General features: G+C 41.3%; 1 protein-coding gene across 1 annotated transcript; it reads left to right on the forward strand.

Moving 5' to 3' along the window:
• The first annotated feature begins 1774 nt into the window (after window positions 1–1774).
• On the forward strand, window positions 1775–6096 carry LOC145616919 (uncharacterized). Its single transcript, XM_081671637.1, has 5 exons — window positions 1775–2332; window positions 2398–2941; window positions 3333–3938; window positions 4111–4185; window positions 6020–6096. The coding sequence occupies exons 1-5, from the start codon at window positions 1775–1777 to the stop codon at window positions 6094–6096; spliced, it is 1860 nt and encodes a 619-aa protein (XP_081527763.1).
• The last annotated feature ends 14057 nt before the right edge of the window (window positions 6097–20153 follow it).

Raw genomic sequence — 20153 nt, forward strand, 5'->3', positions numbered from 1 at the left:
CAAAACCTGATTCTGGAACTGAGTTGCTGAATACACAGAATAGTAGTTTGAGGTATATATAGACTTTTCAGAAGATGTTTTTTATAGTATCGATAGTGTTATAATGCTATAAGTACTTTTCTAACTCTCTACTACCTGCTAAAGTAGGCCTAGCAAACGTAGGCATTCAAATCTTTCTCGTGTGAATACTTCAGGTAATTTAAACTTCCAGACTTATTCATAGATATGCTGAAGTGGATGTTGATTATGACTTAACTGCTTTGAGTGATGTAGAGGAGCTCAACATGAGAATTGAGTCAGAGATTGCTACTGACAATGTCAGAATAACTAGGGGTACAACACAAGTAAGCAGACGAGGCAAAATTATTGGAATGGGATCTCAATCGCAACCTGTGAGGTATTCATAATATAATGCAGTGGCAAGTTAATGTTGAGCTCTTTCTTTTAAACGGCAATCAAATGAATCTTGTGCTGTGTTTTTTTTTTTAAAAAAATGACTGTTTTGCATTTAATTACTAGGACTAAGATGGCTAGGCAGACACGGAGTCGACACCCTATTCGGAATATTGGTATTAGTTATTCTATTCATTTTCTAGATTACACAAAAAAGTTCTATTTCATGTTCGTGAAAGATATTTGTATATTAATGCACTATTTGTTTTGTAGAAATTCCAGCAGCTACGATTGGGTTGCGATTGCCTATTGGTCCTGCAAAATTAGTTCCGCCACAATATTTTTCTAAATGTAATGCTAAAAAGTTTGCATATGAGACATTGCATTTTTGTTGTGGTAATGGAGAAGTGCAACTTGCTGTCAATAAATATCCCTTAGAGTTAAAGAGACTCTTTACAAGTGATGATGAAGATGCTCTTCATTTTAAGAAATTTGCTCGGTTGTACAACAATTTATTTGCTTTCAGCTCACTAGGTGGTAATTATGATTCTGATACGCACAAGGGAATTTATGTGTTTTAGGGCCACAGTCAACTGTATCACTTTGTTCCAGATTTACTTCCTACTGATGGGAAAGCTAAGTATTTACAGCTTTATTTCTATGATGGTCAACATGAAAGTACTAATTGCACAAAAAGTTTCCCAAAAGTAAGGGAAGATATAGTGGCTATATTGATGAATGTCACAAAGGATAATCCATATGCCAAGTTCTTTAGATCTTTGCAAGAAATACCTGTTGATCAAACCACAACTATTGTGCTAAACAAAGATACGGTTTTGGATCAAAGAGTGTACAATGCTCCATCGGCTGATGAAGTTGCTGGTATATGGCCAGATAACTCAGGTTCCAGCCATGGTAGTAGTCCTCATATTGTTGTTCAAGGTAGATCATCAGAATCTCATCACATTTAACATTTTTATGGGTGTTATGATCCATTACAATACCCTATTTTATTTCCAAGAGGTGAATGTGGATGGACTCAAGGGCTCAATAAAACAACATGGGGAGGGAGACAACAATCAGCTAATCAAGTTGATCCTATTATGTCATGTGCTATTCATTCTGAGGATGAGTTACTTGCAGAAGAAAAGTCACGTATGTTCTGACTTATTGATTTATGCTAGATCTTTTAAATATACATTTGAAGTTCACATTTTATATAATTTTTTTTTGTTTTTTGAAATATGTAGGTTCTTCAAGACGGAATACAAAAGCAGACAAGCATATATCAGCTAGGGAATATTATGCTTACAAATTGCAAATAAGGCCAAATAATTTGCTACTTCGGGCAGGGAGATGTTTACAGTAGTATATAGTTGATATGTATGTTAAAATAGAAAATACAAGGCTGGATTTCTTTCACAAGAATCAGGATACAATTAGAGCTGATTTATATCAAGGTGTTCTTGATTCTCTGGAATGTGGTGAAACTATTGCAGCAAATGTTGGGCGTAGAGTTATACTTCCGCCTACTTATATAGGAGGACCACGAGATATGAAAAAGAGATATTGTAATGCAATGGCTTTAGTGCACAAGTTTGGGAAACCTGATCTTTTTGTAACAATGACTTGTAATGCAAACTGGCCTGAGATACAAAATGAATTGGGTCCTAATGAACAGGCACAAGATCGCCCTGATTTAGTAGCACGTATTTTCCATGCTAAATTAATTTCTCTGAAAAAAGAAATCAAGGAAAACAAGTGCTTTGGTGAAGTTGCAGCTATGATATTTGTGGTTGAATTTCAGAAACGAGGGCTCCCGCATGCTCATTTTCTGATTATCTTAAAGCCAGTGTGCAAGCTGAAAAGTATTGAAGATTATGATAGATTTATGTCTGCTGAAATACCTCGCACTTCATCTCCTGCACTTCGGAAAATAGTACTACGACACATAATGCATGGACCATGTGGAGACTTGAATCCTAAATGTACATGTATGCGCAGATCAGGAAATACAGAATCTTCGAATCTGGTTACCCTAAACAGTTCTCTGATGACACCATTGTAAACAAAGAAAATTATCCTTTATACAGACGAAAAAACATAGGAGAGCATGTTAAAATAAGAGGTGCTCAGTTAGACAATCGCTGGGTCATACCATATAATCCATACTTGTCTATGCTGTTTGATAGCCATATAAATGTTGAGGTCTTTTCAACTATCAGAGCTGTCAAACATTTGTATAAATATGTGTATAAAGGTCATGATCGAATCCAATATAACATTGTACCTGACAAAGAAAATGTTGTTGATGAGATTAAACAGTACCAATCTGGGAGGTGGGTGTCATCGTGCGAAGCTGCGTGGAGAATTTTTGGTTTCGATCTATTTGAAATGTATCTTCCGGTTCTTCCATTACCGGTACATTTACCAAACATGCAGAGCATTTTGCTTAGGCCACATGAACGGGTACATGCTGTTGTTTCTGATGGTATGCGGCGTAGAACTCCATTGACTGAATTCTTCAAAATCAATTCTGCTATACCAGGTATGTATACATTATTATTAATATGCAAGTTAGTATTGCTTATATACTGTGTTGTCTCTTTCCACCAAATTTTATACTTTCTTGATATCTAATTATTCACACTGCATTTATATTAGACAATAAAATGAACTGTTATATTTAGGATAAAGTTTTCAGCCAGTTGTTAACCAGATTTTCAAACTAGTAGATCATAAATATTTAATTTAACACTTAAAACCCAAATTTAACCTAGCCAATCAAAATAACTTTGGTAATTGAACAATTATAAACTATATATATATATATATATATATATAAAACAAATTGAATTTATTATACAAATGATCAAATGAATTAGCAGAATAATAGAGTTGCCTAACCATTTTTGATTAATGTCTAAACTCATGTCAAGGTGGTACGGGTTATTTATATGGAGAATTTTGTGAGCATTATCGATGGGATGCATCTAGAAAAGAGTGGAGTAAAAGAAAAGCAAACATCTTAGTTGTTGGTAGATTAGCATTTGTTTATCCAGCTGAAGGAGAGCGTTTCTTTCTTAGATTACTTCTTATAAATGTTAGAAGTCCAACATCTTTTGAGGATCTCAAGACTGTGAATGGGCACTTATACCCTACATTTCAGGAAGCTGCTTTAAAATTAGGATTAGTTGTGGAAGATGATATAGGTGATCTTTGTATGTCAGAAGCAAAAGAGACTCACATGCCTATGGCTTTACGCCGTTTATTTGCAACTATTCTGATATTCTGTCAACCAAAAGACCCTTATGCTTTATGGGTGAAAGATTTTACATCTTTATCAGAAGATTTCCAACATCAATATCAAGATAATGTGCTTAAAGTTAAGCAGTTGACCATTAGGTCACTTGAGCAATATGTTGAAGTAAAGTGTAAATCACTAAAAAGTGTAGGATTACATGAATTGTGTCTTGGTGAAGAAGATGACTTTCAGCGTACGAAAGACATTATTGATGCTCTAGATGCTCCTATACCTCAGTCATGTATTGATTTATTGATCGTCTCAATAGTGAGCAATTGGTTGCTTTTTCACAAATAATGCAATATGTCCAGCTAGGGAAATCTGGAGCATTTTTTATAGATGGACCTGGTGGCACTGGTAAAACCTTCTTGTATAATGCTCTATATGCAAAATAAGGTTAATGAATAAAATAGTATTGCCAACAGCTACTTCTGGAATTGCGGCAGCCAACATTCCTTCTGGTAGAACTGCTGATGGGAAGGAGAACGGTAGGTCGTTGGGCTACCACCCCACCCTATCAAACAAAATTTGTAACTTAACTAACCCCTATTTAGCGTAGTGGTAAGTCAAGGTCGAACCCAAAGGAATGGAGGTCGAGTGCACGATGCCTAAGTTAAGCTATTCCGAAGTCTAGAAGGGGTTTATGGTAGAAACTAAGGCTAAACTAGGCGATGCAAAAGGCTTGTACTAAATGAATGCTAAGGCACTAAGGGAATGGATCCACATGCATCAACGATGAAGTTCAATCAACTTGGGGAATTAACCAATCAAGTCAAGCAATGTGAGGGAAAACCGAAATTGCAAACAAGAGAGTACATCAAGCTATTCTCCTAGAGGTCTAATTAGCGTCAACTACATCAAACACTAGCTAGGAAACATCACAAGATATCTCAATCGAGTAAATGTAAGCCACAAATCAATGGTCCGTATCAATGTGAACTCACAATGCAATCTAGTGTGAATAACAAGGGTGATCAAGCCAAATCAAGCACACACATGCAAAAAATCAATCAACCAATTTAATCACATCATCAACTCAATCAATATACCCCAAATTAATCTCAATTCATCATCAATACATGCTTCACCACTACCCTAGCAAATAAACTACTCACAATCCATAAAGAACAACAAAATCAAAGCTAAACTAATCATCATTCCCAAATTCATCAATTGAAATCAAATTGAAACCAACAAATTCAATCAAATCAATCAAACTATCAATCAACCAAATCAAACAACAATACTAATGAAATCAAACATTGAATTGCATTAAAGAGTAAAGAATCCTTACAAACTTGATAGAAATCAAATCAAATGAAGCAATCTTCAATCATCAATCATCAAACCCACAATTTCTCTCTCTAAAAATGCTAAGAACTAATGTTTTCTCCCTCTAGGATCTAATCTAATCTAATTCTTATTCTCTCAAATGAAGATCTAATCTTCTCTCTATATATGGAAAGAAATAACTAACAATCCCAAGAGGAAGTTGGGAAAGACGTCCAAAAATAGACCCACGTCGGTGCGGGCGCTCGAAGGAGAGAGAATGGTGCGCACGGGAGCACACCCACGCAGGTGCGCCCGCACGCACCTGATGTGCGGCCGCACACTCCTCTAGTGCGCCCGCACAACCTTGGGTCTTTCTTCCTTCTTCTCTTCGTCCTAGCTCAAGCAGTGCACACATCCTAGGTGATGATGATGGAGGACAAAGTAGGCAGAAACTTTCTTGAATTTCTTGAAGAGTATAAGCCATGAAGAAGGCATAAACAAAGCCTTGAAGCTTGCCCCTTGGATCCACCTTTGACTTGGAACTTCTTGCACCTTCTTTAGGCATAAAAGCAATGAAAACTCGTAGAGAGGAAGCTCGGGAATTCTTGGACAATCAATTACCACCTACAAGAAAAAGATAAAAAGCAAGTAAAAGAGAAAAATAACAAGTAAACTAGAAAAAGACATAAAAAAGAGAAACTAACTACAAAAAGCACAAAATGAAGAAAACAAGAATAAAACTAAGGAAAACTAAAGAAAAGAGAGATAAAATGAAATAAAAGTCACCCAAAAAGGAACCAAATGATTGCCAAAAATGTCACTCATCAACTGCTCATTCAAAGTTCAAAATCCCGATTGATATTGAAGCTTCGTTAGCATGTGATGTACCTAAACAAGGTAGCCTAGCAGCACTTTTGAAGGAAACAACATTAATCATTTGGGATGAAGCTTCCATGGCTAATAAAAGTAACTTAGAATCTTTAGATCTATTACTGCAAGTTATATGAAGTAATAACAAACTGTTTGGTGGGAACTTGGTTGTTCTTGTAGGTGATTTTCGTCAAGTATTACCTGTTTTTCCGCTTAAGAATCAAAAAGAAATTGTGCAATCCAGCATTGTTACTTAATATATATGGCCTCGGCTCATGAAATTCCAAGTGACAGAGAATCAAGAGCCAAGGATGATCCAAAATTTTCTTCTTTCTTACTTTCTCTAGGAAATGGTCAATTACAGCAGTCTGAAAATGCATATGTTCAATTGCCTGCAAATATTTCTAAACCTTTTGCAGCTAATGTGGATCCTCTATCAAATGTTTTCACATCAGTCTTTCCAGAGTTTTATAAAGGAGATTTTGATGAAACTTGGTTCACTGAGAGAGCTATTTTAACTCCTTTAAATGATACTATTGATTCTATCAACAGTTCACTTATACAACAATTTCCTGGTAATGCTGTTATATATAAAAGTTTTGACACAATTCTGAGTGATACATGTGACGTGTATCATACGAAATTTTTGAATAAACTATGTCTTGGTGGTTTAAGTCCTCATGAGCTTGTTTTGAAGAAAAATTATCTTGTAATATTGCTTCAAAATTTACTTCAAACTGCTAGTTTATGTAATGGGACACGCCTCGTCTGCAAGAATTTTTTCTCAAATACTATTTAGTGTGTCATTGCGGTAGGCCAATACAAAGGCACTGAAGTTTTTATTCCACGGATTAATCTGCGACCTTCTAAAAAATTGTAGTGTTAAAGTCAAAATTGTAGAAAAATCAAGGCAAAAAACTTCTAAAAAAGGAATTCTGTTTCAGACTTTAATACTTATTGATGAAAAGGTACTTTCCTATCTTCAGTTTATTACATACTTTCAATACTAATATAAATACCTATAGACTAGATATTTAGGTTTGCTATGAAAGTTAAATCTAGGAAAGTTAGCAATAGTAGTTGATTAAGTGTAAATTACATGGAAATAAAATGAAGGGTGCATTGTTTGGGGAACAAGTTGACAGCTTCAATAAAGAAATAGTCTATAATAGTCAGTAAATCATTTCAGATTCTCCTATCGAACTTGTTGAAGAACGATGGAGAAACAATTCAGATGAACTTCCTTTCCAGATGAGTTTTGGAGGACAAACTGTGGTCCAGAAAGTGAAGTGTGAAGGAACAACAGATGGACCACTGTTTCAGGCTATACAATCGATTCCTCGTATTGTTATTCCAGGCACTAAATATGGTAACCAGTATCTAACCTTCTGATTATATATATATGTATAGAGAAAAAGCGAGAAAAACAAAAGGAAAACAACAAAGACAAAAAGAAAAAGACCATTCCTTGATTCATCAATATCATTGAATACTTTGTATTCCTGTTTTTGTAGATATGTTAGGCATTGTTCTGTACGTAGAAGATAAAGTTCGACTTATCAATGTTAATCAGGGCCGAGAGTTGCATGTTAAAGAAAATTGTGATAAATGATCAGACGTAAGTTTATACATAATCTTAACTTTATACAGACTTGTTCATACAAAATTATCTTAGACTATATTTAAAATTATGTTTTGATTTCCAACATTGACCAACCTCTTGTCATAACTACTTGGAATGATTTAGCTGATAATGTTTGTGATGCTATTTGACGTGGGAAAATTAGGTCGTTGGACTAATCCTCCTAAATCAAACAAAATTTATAAACACTCAACAAACATAAATACAAGTATAGAGGTAAGTCAAGGGTCGAACCCAAAGGAACGGTAATGTCTAAGTGCTTCCAATTATATGCCTAAGCTAGGTCGAAGACAAGGGGTAAAAGAGGACACTAACAACTACTAAGACAAAGAAATCAAACAAATAAAATTCTAGGGATTAGGATTCACTTATAATAGCAATGAACAATGCAAATTGGTTTAGGAAGTTGACTAAGTCAAGCAATGTGAGGGAAGATCAATTATGCAACCAAAAGAGCATATTAAGCTAGTCTCCTAGAGGTCTAATTAGCGTCAACTACGATAAACTCTAACTAGGAAACATCACAAGACATCTCAATTGAGTAAATATAAGCCACAAATCAATGGTCCGTATCAATGTGAACTCACAATGCAATCTAGTGTGAATAACTAGGGTGATCAAGACTAAATCAAACACACACATGCACATAATCAATTAACCAAATTAATCACATCATCAACTTCATCAAAATCCCCAATCAACATCAATCGATTACATAATAAAAGCTTCACCAAATCCCTAACCAAACAACTACTCAAGCAACATCATCAATTCAACAAACAACTAAAGAAATCAACAATCAAAGAAATCAACAATACAAGAAGAACAATTACTCTAATCAAACATCAATCATCAAATCATCATAATCCAATCAAAATAAAACAATCTAAACATGAATACTAAACAAAACAATAAATGAGATAGATTTTAGAAATGCTCATTGATAATAGAGTACATCTCCAATACAATTGTCACCATTGAATCTTCAATCTCTCAATCACCATTGAAATTCTTCACTTTCTCTCTCTAAAATCTACTCCTAAAACTAACCCCTAGATCTAGAGAGAGAAGCTCTCAACTAAGCTAAGAATATGATCTAATTCTAATATGAAAACTTATTGCCTACAAAAATAGAAGGAAATAACTATATATACAAAGGAGAAGTCGGAAAATGTCGCCCAAAAATAGACCCACGCCGGTGCGGTCGCACGTAGGAGAGAGAAAGGTGCGCACGGGAAACACCCACACAAGTGCACCCGCACGCACCTGATGTGCAGCCGCACACCCCCCGTGTGCGCCCGCACCTGCCTGGGTAAGCTTCCTCTCTTCTCTTCGTCCTAGCTCATGAGGTGCACACACCCTTGATGATGGTGATGGAGGACAAGGTAGGTAGCAACTTTCCTTGGAATTTTAGATAAACACACTGCATGAAAAGTGCCCAACCAAGGTCTTGAAGCTTGCTCTTCGGGTCCTTCTTGACTTTGAGCTCTTCGCACAAGCATAAGGCATCAAAAGCGATGAAAACCAAGGAAAGGAAGCTCGGGAATTCTTGGACAACCGATCATAACCTACAAATAAAAGAGAACAAGCAAATAAAAGGGAAAAATAACAAATAAACTAGAAAATGCACAAAATAGAGAAACTAACTAAGAAAAGCACAAAATGGAGAAATTAAGAATAAAACTAAGGAAAACTAAAGAAAAGAGTTATAAAATGAAATGAAATTCATCCAAAAAGAGATCAAATGAGTGCCATAAATGTCACTCATTAAATTCCCCCAAGCTAAACTTTTGCTCGTCCTCCAGCAAAACCAAGCAAGAAAGATCAAGGATGAAAAACATATTGAAAATGAAAAAGAAAGACTCAAGATAAGAATATAGACTAAGACTCACTGTCGTAGGAATCACGGTTGCTTTTAGCTACAACAAGCCCTTTAAACCCCAAAGTCGCCTGTGAGGACGAGTGAGGTCTCGTAAGGGTATCCTAAGAGTTTGACCCATAACTCTCATAATAATACAAACAAGGTAAAGCATGAAAAAGAAAACAAAATACAAGAAAAGAAAACAAATGTTCATGAAAGGACTTTTGCAAATGTACAAGCACAAGTGGATGCAAATCTTTCTAAACAAGTAAGGGAGTGCACGCTCCAAGATACCCAAGGTTGATTGAAACATAAATATGCTAAGCATAAGAACTAGCTTTCACAATCCACTTTCATCCCAAACGATCTTACCGCGTTCTTCCTAATAGCTTCAAATCGACCTCTAATGAGCATCCCTATGATTCCACGAAGGAACCGGAAAAAGAGAATTTTTAGGCTACTCGACATCTTGACTTTTGAATCCCCTCTCACTATTCCTAAAACTCACATTCCTCTCCTCCGATGAATGACTCAACCACTTAGGTCAAAAGGTCTTTCCCCAAGGTTGTAACATTAAGGCAAAAGGGTGAAGGTAGGCTAAAATTTAAAATTTGGTGGTTTTCCTAATAGTGAAGCAAAGAACGGGCCCTTTCTTAGAATCACAATCAAGTAGTCACCAAACAAAAACAAACTAACACCCCCAAGCTTATTTCAAAGCTATAAATCACAAACATATACACAAAAAGCGTGAGAACGCTTCTCCCCAAGCTTAAATGGAGCATTGTCCTCAATGCTCAAAAGGGAGAAAACTCACATCAAAATATTTTTGAATTTTTCATTTTTCACTTTTTTTCCTTTTTTTTTAATAGTGCTTTGTCCTCGCCTCTTTTAACTTTGGACGGCTTTTTCGATATTGCACTTATTTGTCCATGCCTTTTATAATGTAGGACGGCTTTTACTCATACTCAAATGCCATTATTCACAAAGAATTCATAACACAATCTTGCTTTCATAAGAACCAAACATTTCAACTTCTCCACCACAAACTCCATCAAGAATGATCAATTGCTTCACAAAAACCAAGAAAAGAAAGAAAACGAAACAAAAGGCCAAAGATCTAAAGATGTGGCTTGAAAAGAAGGTATAAGGCTCAAATGGTTGCAAGAAGGCAAATGTAAACCCAAAATTAAAGATGAAACCAACTATCCTAAAAATGAAAAATACCATCCCGAAAATATGCCTTTGTCCTCCCTAAATGATTCGGTCTCGGATTCAAGATCTATGAGTCAAGTTTCAAGATTAGGTTTGCAAGAAGTCAAGGATCAATGCCGCTCATACAAGTAAGGTAGAAGGCTTGAAAAACATAGAACTCACATGGATGTAGCAAAAACTCACTATTGGCGTTAAATCGACTATAGGAAGCAACTACCAAACATGCCACAAACAAGTAGAGTCCGGCTTCATTAGTTCCAACCAACTACCTTAGCATGCTTTATCCTAGAATCAACCAAGCGTACTCTCAAACCGTGCACACCGTTACCATTTAAGAAGAAAAACATTCAATTATACAAGTCCAAATGTTATTATGTCCAAAGCAAGAACAAAACAAAACACATTGCAAATTTGCCTTGATAGAAACAAAAATCTTTTTGGAGTTTTTCAAAATATAAGAAACATGGAAAAGCATATATATACAAAGGTGCATAATACATAAGGATCAACATCCTACCAAACATGATAGAATACCCTACCCCAAGCTTGAATGAGACAATACACTCAAACATAAATCATATAATCCATGGGAGGGGAAAACAAGGAGATTAATCCAACAAACCAACATATGTCCAACATGGCATCATCCACTAGAGAAAGAGCAAGGAAAGATATTACTGGATTTGAGGTGGGTGTTGTTTCGGGGTTTTTTGAGTCCCTTGGGAGAGTTACAACACTAAGACTGGATGCTCGCTTGGATACCTGTACCAGCAAAACAACGGAGCACCGAATGGTCGGTGGTCCGCCTCCGAAGCTTAAGTTAGTCTAAGTCCGAAGAATAAGGTGCGGAATGTAAAGGGTTATCTGCTCGGATTCCGAGCTCGGGTGTACTGTTCTCTTGAGAGAGACAGTTCTGACAATGATTAGTAATCACTGAATATTCCTCGTAAAGAGTGTAAAAAAGAACGTAGCCATAAATGCGGAGATCATCTCCTACTTATAGGCTTCTTGAAAAACGTGCACTCCCTAGGGTTTTGTGCCCTAGGGAATATTTACGCAGCTTTTGTAGACCTCGGGATTTGGGCCTGAAAGCCGCCAATCCCAGGTCCTTTTATCTGTCTGCCACGTGTCGTTCCCTGAGAGGTCCAAGGTGGCGCCCCTTTCAGTGACACGTGGCGGACTCTAATTGGGCCAACTGGCCTTGGGTATTTTTACCCAAATCATTTGCCCCTCACAGGTGACACGCGCTTGCCACGTGTTACCTGTGACAGGTGTCAACATCCGATTGGTCGGATTTTGAATAGTTATTGTGGAGGGAAAATTTAGGGTTTTTAACCTTCTATAAATAGAAAGTTTCACCTCCGGATTTTTTACACCTTTGCGAATCTTTGGAGAATCTTGGACTTTTAACTTAAAGAATCTCAAAAATTCCCTAAGTGTTTCTTAGTTCTCAAGCATCCGACACTCGGCCCGCTGTCCGACCGTTCCCAGCCAACCAAGCGTCTCTCACCCTTCTTCTAAAGGTAACGCCTGTTTCTTCTTTTACTTTTCATTTTTTCTTTGTTTTCGAAAAAATTGTTTCCTAATCGCATGCGGCACAGTATAGGATAGTGATCAGCCGGTCACCGGGGACGGCTGAATCTAGAACTTGCAGTGCCGACTGCTTGGCAAGCGACTGTGCTTTGCGAACTTCTCCGAATCCGACTGGTTTCGCGTCTGTGCAGGACACGATGGCCAGGACAAAAAGAACTGCAAGAAAACCCAACTCCGATGGATCTTTTTTCTCGTCGGATGGTTCAACAATTTATTCTGACGGCTCAATGAGGGTGCCTCGAAGTGAGGTGTCGGAACAACCTGATAGCCCTTCTTATCTTCCACCTACCCCCACCTATTACCATTCGCCCTCTTCAAGCGGTACTCCTAGTGATAGGATACTAGAGGAGGCAGATGAAACCTATGCAGCCGGGCCTTCTGAACAGGCGCCGGAAGAGAGTCTAAGGGACGACCCTGCTGGCACCAGTCGGCAGTCCCTTAGCTCTGATGACAGTTCTGGTGACGAGTCGGCCTCGTCATCTTCTTCAGATAATGCCTCCGCCTCTTCAGGGGAGGCAAGAGCAAGAGTAGACACTGCTAGGAAGTCCCTGGCAGTTGAGAAGGGGGAATCCTAGGCCGAGCCGAGCGCTTCCAGGCGTTCGGAGAAAGCCCCTTACTATCATCATGTTCCGCAGAGCAGGCGGAACACCATGGCAAACAACCTTGCAAGTTTTAGGCGCAAGGTTGTGGTGGGCCATGGCTTTACTTTGTGCGTCCCTAATAAGGACGACACCATTACTTGGCCGAGCATGGCCAGCTACCAGGATCGAGCATTCGGTTGTTATGAGGCAGCCTTCCAGGCTGGCTTGCGCTTCCCTCTCCATCCGGCTGTGGAGAGAATTTTGGATGGATACCAACTTGGTATCTGGCAACTTGTACCCAATTCTTGGATAAACATTCTGGGGTACGTTGCCGCCTGCGAGATGCTGCAGGTGGAGGCGAGTTTTGAAGCTTTCGCCCACATGCATTATCTTAGCAGGGCGCCTGCTAGGGGTGGCGAGGGCTGGTACACCTTGACTACTTGCAAGGGGTACATGATGGCTGTTGGCAAGGAGAACAAGTGGAAAGACTGGAGAACTAAGTTCTACATAGTCAAAACCGCCAACAGCCGCCTGAACCTAAAGTATAACAGGTGGAACAAGGATCCGCCTCTCCTAGCAGGCAGGAGTGCATTGCCAGTTCTTCCTAGACGATCAAAGGAGGAGATCATGGACGCGGGTTTGTTCACCGTGTCTGTGAAGACGAATGATGAGGGGGACAAGGAAGTCACCCCTCAAAGCTATCTCCCTTTGTACAAATGGTTTGAGGAAGGGACCTTCTTGGCCGCTTGTGGGCTAAGTACTGAGATGCCGAGAGGTAGTCGGCCGTCTGTTTAATATGCCCCTTTTTATTTTGCTTGTGTGACTAACACTTGATTCTTTTTTGCAGACAAAGCAATGGAAAAACTCTCGGCCTCCAGGAAGCCGGCTGTATCTGCTGCCAGATACAGATCAAACGTCCTTAATAGGGCGAAGGCCACCACAAGGGTGGAAGAGCAGCAACCAACCGGTACCCCAGGGGTGAGATTTCATACTTAGCATTTATCTGATCAATGCTAATTTTTGCCGAATGTTTTACTGATCTTGTTTTCTCTTCAATGATACAGGGTACCTCCTCCAAATCCCCGTCCAAACCATCCGACCCCAAGCTCCAGAAAACTAGGGCTGGTGATGTGAGCGCATCCGGCAAGGGCGGCCGGAAGCACATTGCTCATAAGCCAAAGAGGCCCTCAGACGCCCCTCCCCGTGAGGAGAGGATTTTGGGGGAAAAGCCCCCCTCGTCTGCCGGTCCGAAGAGGTTTCTGGGAGAAAAGCCCCCCTCTTCATCCGACCTAAAGAGGTCTTTCGGGAAGAAGCCCGCCTCTTCATCCGATCCGAAGAGGATTTAGGGGAAGAGGAGGTGGATGAAGAAGATGGTAAGAACCATTCGTCCCCTTTTTCCTTTCTTCAAGTTATCCATACTTGGATATTTTCTAACTTTTTCTTCCTGCAGTCCCCATACAGAGGCCGACTGTAGTTCAAATGGCCAAGTCCATGCTGAGGGCGATTGATCCGGATGATAAAGCATCCGTCAGAGGAGTCGGCACCCTAGACCTTGATGGTATTCTAGGGAACCTTTGCGAGGTATAGACTTAACCTTGCCTTAACATTCGTTTTTTTTTTGTTTTTTTTTTTTGTGTCCGCCTGGTTCTCAACCATTCGACTTCTTTTTGCAGGCCATGCTGCGCATCCAAGGGCTCAGCAGACCCCTTAAGGAGAAGACCAAAGAGGTAAAAGCTGCTAAGGCTCAGGCCGAGTCCGCCTTGGATAGGGCTCAATTTGGTATTGCTCAGAATGAATTTCTGACACTTGATATGTTGTATTCACAGTCGGAGGCCAATCTGCAGGTGAAGAAGGATCTGGACTTGGCCCGCCTTCAAATCTCCAACCTCAAGAAGGAGGTCAAGGCCCTTAAGGCAGAGCTCGAGCCCCTTCAAGATGCCAAGGATGAGGCCGAGAGGGCCCAGAACAGGGTGAGCCGCCTGCAGCACAAGCTCAGCAACCAGGAGCAGCAGCTAAAAACCAAGTTTGAGTCCCGGGCCGAGCAAGAAAGAGCTGAACTGGTCAAACAAATGATCAGGGACAATAAGGCCATCATGCGGGACACTTGGGCGGCTGTTCAGCCAGACTCGGACTACTAAATTTGGAAGTCTAAGTTTGACGAACTCAACAAAGCTTACGACGATCGCCTCCTTGAGGAGATGGAAGAAGCTTCCAAGGCTGATGCTGAGGCCGAGGCTGCCGAAGGCTCTGGGTCCGACTCTTCTGAGAAGTCGTCCTCTGGGGAGGAGGAGGAAGATCAGGCGGAGGAGCAGGAGAAAAATGATGAAGAGCAGCCGAAGGGAAACAGTCCGGCTGCCAATGAAGAGGCTCTCCCCTGATCACTTAAGCTTTTTATTTTTTCTGTTTCTGCGGCCGAATGGCCAAGTACTTGCTTCTCCAGCCTGCGTGCCGAGTATTTATGTATCTTTACCGACCTAGGGGTCGGGTAATTTGACAATTTCCCTGGCTTTGCCAGATAACAATTTAACCAATCGTCGGGTGGCGATTGGTCATTTTTTAATTTGAATAATTCGGCCATTTGGCTGGAGTTTTTCATATTTTGTCTTTGAATTGTTTGAAAATTTTTGCATGTTTTTTGGCTAAGTATTATAACCTGTATACCATGCGAATGTTCTTGCCCCTGGACGGATGTCGAGCGGTTTCGGTTTATGGGATTGATTGACATAGAAATTATTGATACTTAAAAGAGTATTCATGGTTTCTAAGTCAATCAATCACTATGGTGATTGCCCCAAACCACGCGGCAGACGTCCATCCAGAATTTGGCAAATATAAGTGTTCATTCGGCCATTGGCTCGAACAGAACTCAAATTTCCAAATTAGCTGTAATGCTAAGGAAAAATCCCCGCCTGTTATGCCCCATAGGCAGAAATAGGCGCATCCGGCCATTTGGCCTCCTTGAGACTGAAGTGCTAAGTCTGAGACTTAGCTAATTTTCTTTAAAGTAACTCGTCATCTTTAAAGTAACTCGTCTTACCCCATAGGTAAGGATCAGGCGTCATCCGGCTGATAGCCTCAAATAAGCGCTAAGTAGTTAACTTAACGTATTTTTATAAAATTATTCCGCCTGTTTTGCCCCTGAGCTAAAACAGACGCATCTGGCTTTATGCCTCGGTTAGCCTCTACTTATGAAACAGTGACCATTTTTGAACTGTGCTAGAACATATAGAAAATTCTGGCCTTTTAGATTTCATTTTCGATTAAAACAAACGACTGCGAGTGCTGCCTTAGCATTCGGTTGGGCCGCTTGTGTATTCGTAGAGCAATGTGCCACCCAAATGGGAGATGCTTCTCCTCGACGAATTCACCCAAATGGGCGTCGCCGGTTATCTGACTCATGTTGGAGCAGACGGTCATACTCATGTTGGAGCAGACTGTGACCATTTGGTCTCTTTTTATTTTTATCTGGCCTTAGGCCTCGTATTTGATTAAGTAAATGTTGGTATCAACTTAATAAAATTTTGTAGGAACAACTGTTTATAATAGTCGGCTCCTTCAAAGGGTTTTTGAGGCGTCTATTGTTGGAACAGACGTCCTTTATAAGGGCCGTCTGTAGCTGGTACAGACGGTATTAAAAAATTAAGATAGTAGAACAAATTGGAACATGGAAGCATATTCTCATTAACGAAATTTTGAAATAACAAAATTGAAGTATTTACATCCGTACTTAGAAGTAGTACTTTTTCAAGTTGTTTACATTCCAAGTTCTAGGCAGCTGCCTGCCGTCTGGTTCTTCCAGGCGGTAGGTGCCGTCTCTTACTTCCTCATAGATTCGGTAGGGGCCTTTCCAGTTTGGGGTGAGTTTACCCTGCTCATTCGCGCTATCGACTGCTTCCATTTTTTGTAGTACAAAGTCTCCCACTTTAAGAGGACGCTTGTGTACTCTTTTGTTGTAAGCCCGAGTCATTCTCAGACGGTATATCTCATGACGCAGGGCAGCATTGCCCCTGCGCTCTGGAAGTGAGTCCAATGCTAGACGCATGGCCTCCCAATTCGCCTCCTCATCATACAACATGATTCGAAGAGTCGGCTCATAGTGTTCAATGGGCAAGACAGCTTCTGCACCATACACCATAAGGAATGGGGTCTCTCTAGTTGCCCCTTTAGCAGTCGTCCTGATGGACCAAAGGACGTGTGGTAATTCGTCCGCCCAAAGGCCACCAGCCCGTTCAATTTTCCTCTTAATCCCGTCTGAGATTAACTTGTTGAAAGCCTCGACCTGGCCGTTTACTTGAGGCCAGCCGACTGATGCAAAAAAGCTAGAGATCCCTTGGTCTCCCAGCCAAGTCTTGAGTTGGGGCGTTTCAAATTGAGGACCATTGTCAAAAACCATAGACATGGGCACCCCGAAACGAGTGATTATGTTTCTCCAGACGAAGGAAATAACATCTTTGGTCTTAATGTTTTTGACTGCCTCCGCCTCTACCCATTTAGTAAAGTAATCCACAGCCACCAATATGTAGCGCTTGCCGCCTGGTGCGGCTGTATATGGCCCCAAAATGTCCATGCCCCATTTGGCAAAGGGTATTGGGCTATGGATGGCCGTCAGGTCTGTAGCCGGACGGTGAATGAGCTTGCCAAATTTTTGACATTTGTCACATTTTTTCACCAATTCCATTGCACCCGACTCCAGTGTAGGCCAGAAATAAAGCCGCCTGGCTTTGGCAACAAGGGATCTGCCCCCTATGTGGGAGGCGCAGAATCCCGCATGCAATTCCTCGAGGACTTCCTTACCCTTTTCGGGGGTAACACACTTCAACAGAGGTTTCAGAAACCCAGCCCTGAAGAGTTCCCCTTGTCGCAACTCGAAGTTAGCCGCTCGTTTTTTCAAAACAGCCGCCTCCTGCGGTGAGTCAGGGAGCGTGCCGTCGGTAAGGTAAGCCCGGATGCTGTCCATCCAAGTTGAGCTTCGGTCTAGAACCCCAATGGGGTCTTCCTCAGAGATACTTCTTTTTTCCATGACCTCCCAGAAGACTGACTGAGGCGTTTCACAGGAGGCGAATGATGCCAGCTTGGACAAAGCATTCGCCTGATTGTTGGAAGACCTGGGCACCTGACTTAGTGAAAATTCTTCAAGTGTCCCAACTTCAGCCTTAACCGCCTGCAGGTATTTTATCATGGCCGGATGAGTGGCTTCGTACGTTCCATTAACTTGGAGTACGACCAATTGTGAGTCTGAGCAGGCGTCAATTTTCTTTGCCCCTGCTGCCTTACAATACCGAATGCTTGCAAGCAGGGCTTCATATTCGGCCTCGTTATTGGAGACCTGGAACTTGAACCGTAGTGCATATTCAAATTTGTCCCCCTCAAGAGACTGACAGATAATCCCTGCACCACAGCCATTCGTAGTAGAGCTCCCGTCTACATACACTTTCCAAACCTGACTAGTATCATCCGGAACAACCGGCCTTGTCATTTCCACAATAAAGTCGGCGAATGCTTGCCCCTTTATTGCCTTCCTAGGTTCGTAAGTGATTTCCAGTCCTTGCATTTCAATCGCCCATTTGAGCATTCGTCTAGAAGACTCCAAGGTTGTCAGAGGTCGTTTAATCGGCTGGTCAGTGTAGACTACTACCGCATGCGCCAAGAAGTAAGGTTTCAATTTCTTGATGGCCATGTAGAGGGCGAGACCAAACTTTTCAACCATGGGGTACCGAAGCTCGGCGTTCCTGAGAACATGGCTGATGAAATAGACAGGGAGCTGAGTGCCGTCTCTTTCAGCTAAGAGGACAGCGCTGAGGGCATGATCGGAGACGGCCAGATACATGAAAAGCGTCTCTTTGGGCAAAGGGCTAACAAGCCTCGGCAAAGAGTGCAAGTGAATTTTTAACTTTTGAAAGGCCGCCTCTGCATCATCCCCCCAAAATTAGTCTTCTTCCTGATTGCCTGGAAAAAGTAGAGACACTTATCGCCTGAACGACTGAGGAATCTCCCCAGGGCCGCCAGACAACCTGTAAGCTTTTGGACCTCTTTCACAGTTCGGGGCGACTGCATATCGATGACCGCCTGTATTTTCTCAGGGTTGGCCTCTATTCCCCGTTGATCAATCAGGAATCCGAGAAACTTCCCAGACTCAACGCCAAAGACACAGTTCTTTGGATTTAGCATGACCTTGTGCCGCCTGAGTGTGGCGAATGTTTCTCGGAGATCAGCAAGATGATCCGCTTGTTGTTTGGATTTGACTATCATGTCATCAATATATGCTTCTACATTCCTTCCAATCTGATTAATGAAGACTGTGTTAATCATTCGTTGGAAAGTTGCAGGCGCATTCTTCAAACCAAACGGCATCACCGTATAACAGAACAACCCCTGATCAGTGACGAATGCCGTCTTTTCTTGATCTTTCTTCCACAGGGGAATCTGATGGAAACCTGAATAGGCGTCCATAAAACTCATCAAGGCATGACCGGCTGTTGAATCAACCAGGCTGTCGATCTTAGGCAATGCATAACTGTCCTTCGGACATGCCTTGTTCAGGTCGGTGTAGTCAACACACATCCGCCAAGTTCCATTCGGCTTTTTTACTAACACTACGTTAGCTACCCAGTCAGGAAAGTTACATGGCCGAATGAACTTGGCGTCCAGCAGCTTTTTAACTTCAGCTGATGCCGCCTGACTTCTTTCTTCACCATGATTTCTTTTCTTTTGCCGAATGGGCTTCTTTTTAGGATCAACGGCGAGTTTGTGAACAGCGAGATCCGGACTTATGCCAAGCATCTCTTCCACTTCAAAGGCAAAGATGTCTTTGAATTCCTTCAGAAGCTGGTGCAGACTGTCACCTAGTTTAGCAAATGCAACTTTCCCCACCTTAACAGTCCGCTCTGGCCGAGCGTCGTCTAGAGGGATATCAATGTGCTCACCAGTCGGCTGGGGACGTAGATCATCCGACCGTTCCCCGGTCAGTGATTGCTATTTTTTTTCTTTTTTGACCACCACCGGTTGATCCATTTTTCTCTTTTTCTCAGCTGGTGGGGCCGCTTGGTCTTCCTTGTCATCATAAAGGTCGACTGTTTGTTTGCCCCGGACGGCTGCTGCGGCCGCGGGCTTGACATCCGAGAGATAACACTCCCGAGCTGTCTTCTGGTCCCCATTAAGGGAACCGACTGTGCCATCATCCCTCTCATACTTAACGAGCATGAGGGCAGGAATGATAACGGCCTTACACTCGTTAAGAATGGGTCGACCAAAGATGAGGTTGTAGGCAGTAAGCTCTTCAACCACGAGGAAACGGATGGTCATATGCCGGCCGTTTCCCTTTTGCCCTAGCCGGATGGGCAAATCTATCCGTCCGACTGGGTGCACGAGTCCTCCCCCAAACCCTACAAGGGTGTGAGAGACTTCCATCATGCTGTCTGGCTTGTA

The sequence above is a fragment of the Chenopodium album genome, chromosome 26, assembly GCF_948465745.1.
Source record: "Chenopodium album chromosome 26, dcCheAlbu1.1, whole genome shotgun sequence".
Taxonomy (NCBI): Eukaryota; Viridiplantae; Streptophyta; class Magnoliopsida; order Caryophyllales; family Amaranthaceae; genus Chenopodium; species Chenopodium album.

Excerpts from the sequence above, each read along its gene's own strand:
- LOC145616919 (XM_081671637.1), top strand. The coding sequence starts at position 1,775 with ATGTATGTTAAAATAGAAAATACAAGGCTGGATTTCTTTCACAAGAAT. Across the intron at positions 3,939-4,110 it reads TGCTCCTATACCTCAGTCAT|TATTGCCAACAGCTACTTCT; the intron begins GTATTGATTTAT and ends TGAATAAAATAG. Across the intron at positions 4,186-6,019 it reads TGCTGATGGGAAGGAGAACG|GTGATTTTCGTCAAGTATTA; the intron begins GTAGGTCGTTGG and ends TTGTTCTTGTAG.